This window comes from Acanthisitta chloris, unplaced genomic scaffold (genome assembly GCF_000695815.1).
Source record: "Acanthisitta chloris isolate BGI_N310 unplaced genomic scaffold, ASM69581v1 scaffold4002, whole genome shotgun sequence".
NCBI lineage: Eukaryota > Metazoa > Chordata > Aves > Passeriformes > Acanthisittidae > Acanthisitta > Acanthisitta chloris.
This window is the reverse complement of record NW_008658624.1, coordinates 2,611-3,907: the sequence shown is the minus strand read 5'-3', so window position 1 is coordinate 3,907 and position 1,297 is coordinate 2,611. Positions and strand designations below refer to the sequence as shown.

At 59.1% G+C, this 1,297-nt stretch overlaps 1 protein-coding gene across 1 annotated transcript in view; it reads right to left on the bottom strand.

The window, feature by feature from the left end:
* The window catches only part of LOC103812148 (protein unc-13 homolog A-like), a gene marked incomplete at both ends in the record, with an annotated part of 3,926 nt that overhangs the window by 426 nt on the left and 2,203 nt on the right, over positions 1 to 1,297 (bottom strand). Inside the window, 2 exons of the mRNA XM_009085157.1 lie at positions 430 to 593; positions 697 to 812. Of these exons, the coding sequence (XP_009083405.1) occupies positions 430 to 593; positions 697 to 812 (280 nt within the window). The remainder of the gene's footprint in view (positions 1 to 429; positions 594 to 696; positions 813 to 1,297) is intronic.

The window sequence follows — 1,297 nt, the reverse complement described above, 5'->3', positions numbered from 1 at the left end:
CCCTGACACAGCTCCAGATGTTCCCTCGGGTCTGTCCCTGGTCCCAGAGAGCAGAGCTCAGAGCTGCCCCTCTGCCTCCCCTCGGGAGGAGCTGCAGATCCCAAAGAGTCTCCCCTCAGTCTCCTCTGCTCCAGCTGAACAGGCCAAGGTCCTCAGCCTCTCCTCAGACCCTTCCCCAGCTCCGTGTCCCTACTTTGAGTGATCTCCAACAGCTTTAGATCCTTCTGACGTTGTGGTGCCCAAACTGCCCCCAGGGCTGTGCCAGAAGGCATTGGGAAGGAAAGGGATGGGCTCACAGGTGTGGGGCAAGTCTGTATCCAGGGCAGGGAGGTGGGTGTCAGTGGCAGCAGGAGAGGACAGTGGGGACAGTGACCTCCCACCTAGGGCTGGCACAGCCCCTCTGAGCCAGGTGAGGAGCAGGTGACTCACGTCATGGCCTGATAGATGGACTCCACTCCATAGCGCATAGCAAACTCGTCCACAATCTCCTGCGCAGTTTCATCAAAGTACACCTTCCAGGCATCATCCCCCTTGGCATCAGGGATCTTCACCACCCCATTGTTTTGCAGGTCCGTCACGAAGTGGAACAGGTTCTACAGGTACCAATGAGCCCTGTGAGGTCCCCGGGGCCAGTGGTGGCAGGGTGGCATGGCTGGGGTGAGGGCTGTGCCCCCTGTACCTGCCTGGGCCGCTCACCTCGTGCAGGCAGGTGTACTGAACGTGGTAGGGAGCCACCTTCTCCTCTCCTTTGATCTCCACACTGATGTGCAGCCGGATGGCTCCTGACACAGCTGACTTGTCTGTCCGCTTGTCTGAGGGGCACAGGGGGAGAGATGAGTGTGAGGCTTCCCCAGAGCAACTCTGCTCACTCCTGGCTCCAAAGTGGCTCTGGCACAGAGGGTCCCTGAGGGTTTGCAGCCCAAAACCTGTCACATTCCTGCAAGTCCTCTACTGGGTTTAGTTTTAGTAACCTGCATCCCTTCAAGCAGGGCACTGCCTCTGTGCCTCAGTTTCCCCTCTGCAGAGGGCAATACTCCAGACCTCCTGAGCAAGGGGAAAACGACCCTGGGAAAACACTTGATCCCACTGGCTCTTGACATTAAATGTTTGTAAGGGCACACCCTGGTGCAATAACCTTCGGGCCAGGGTTGGCAGCATGTCCTCACAGGAGCCCAGGGCTGGGGGTCCCATCCCAAGTGGGCTGTGCCACCCCCCAGGAGCCCAGGACCAGGGTTCCAGCCCGAGCAGGCTGTGTCAGGGAGCTGATTACCCAGGTTGTACCAGACGTCCATCTCCC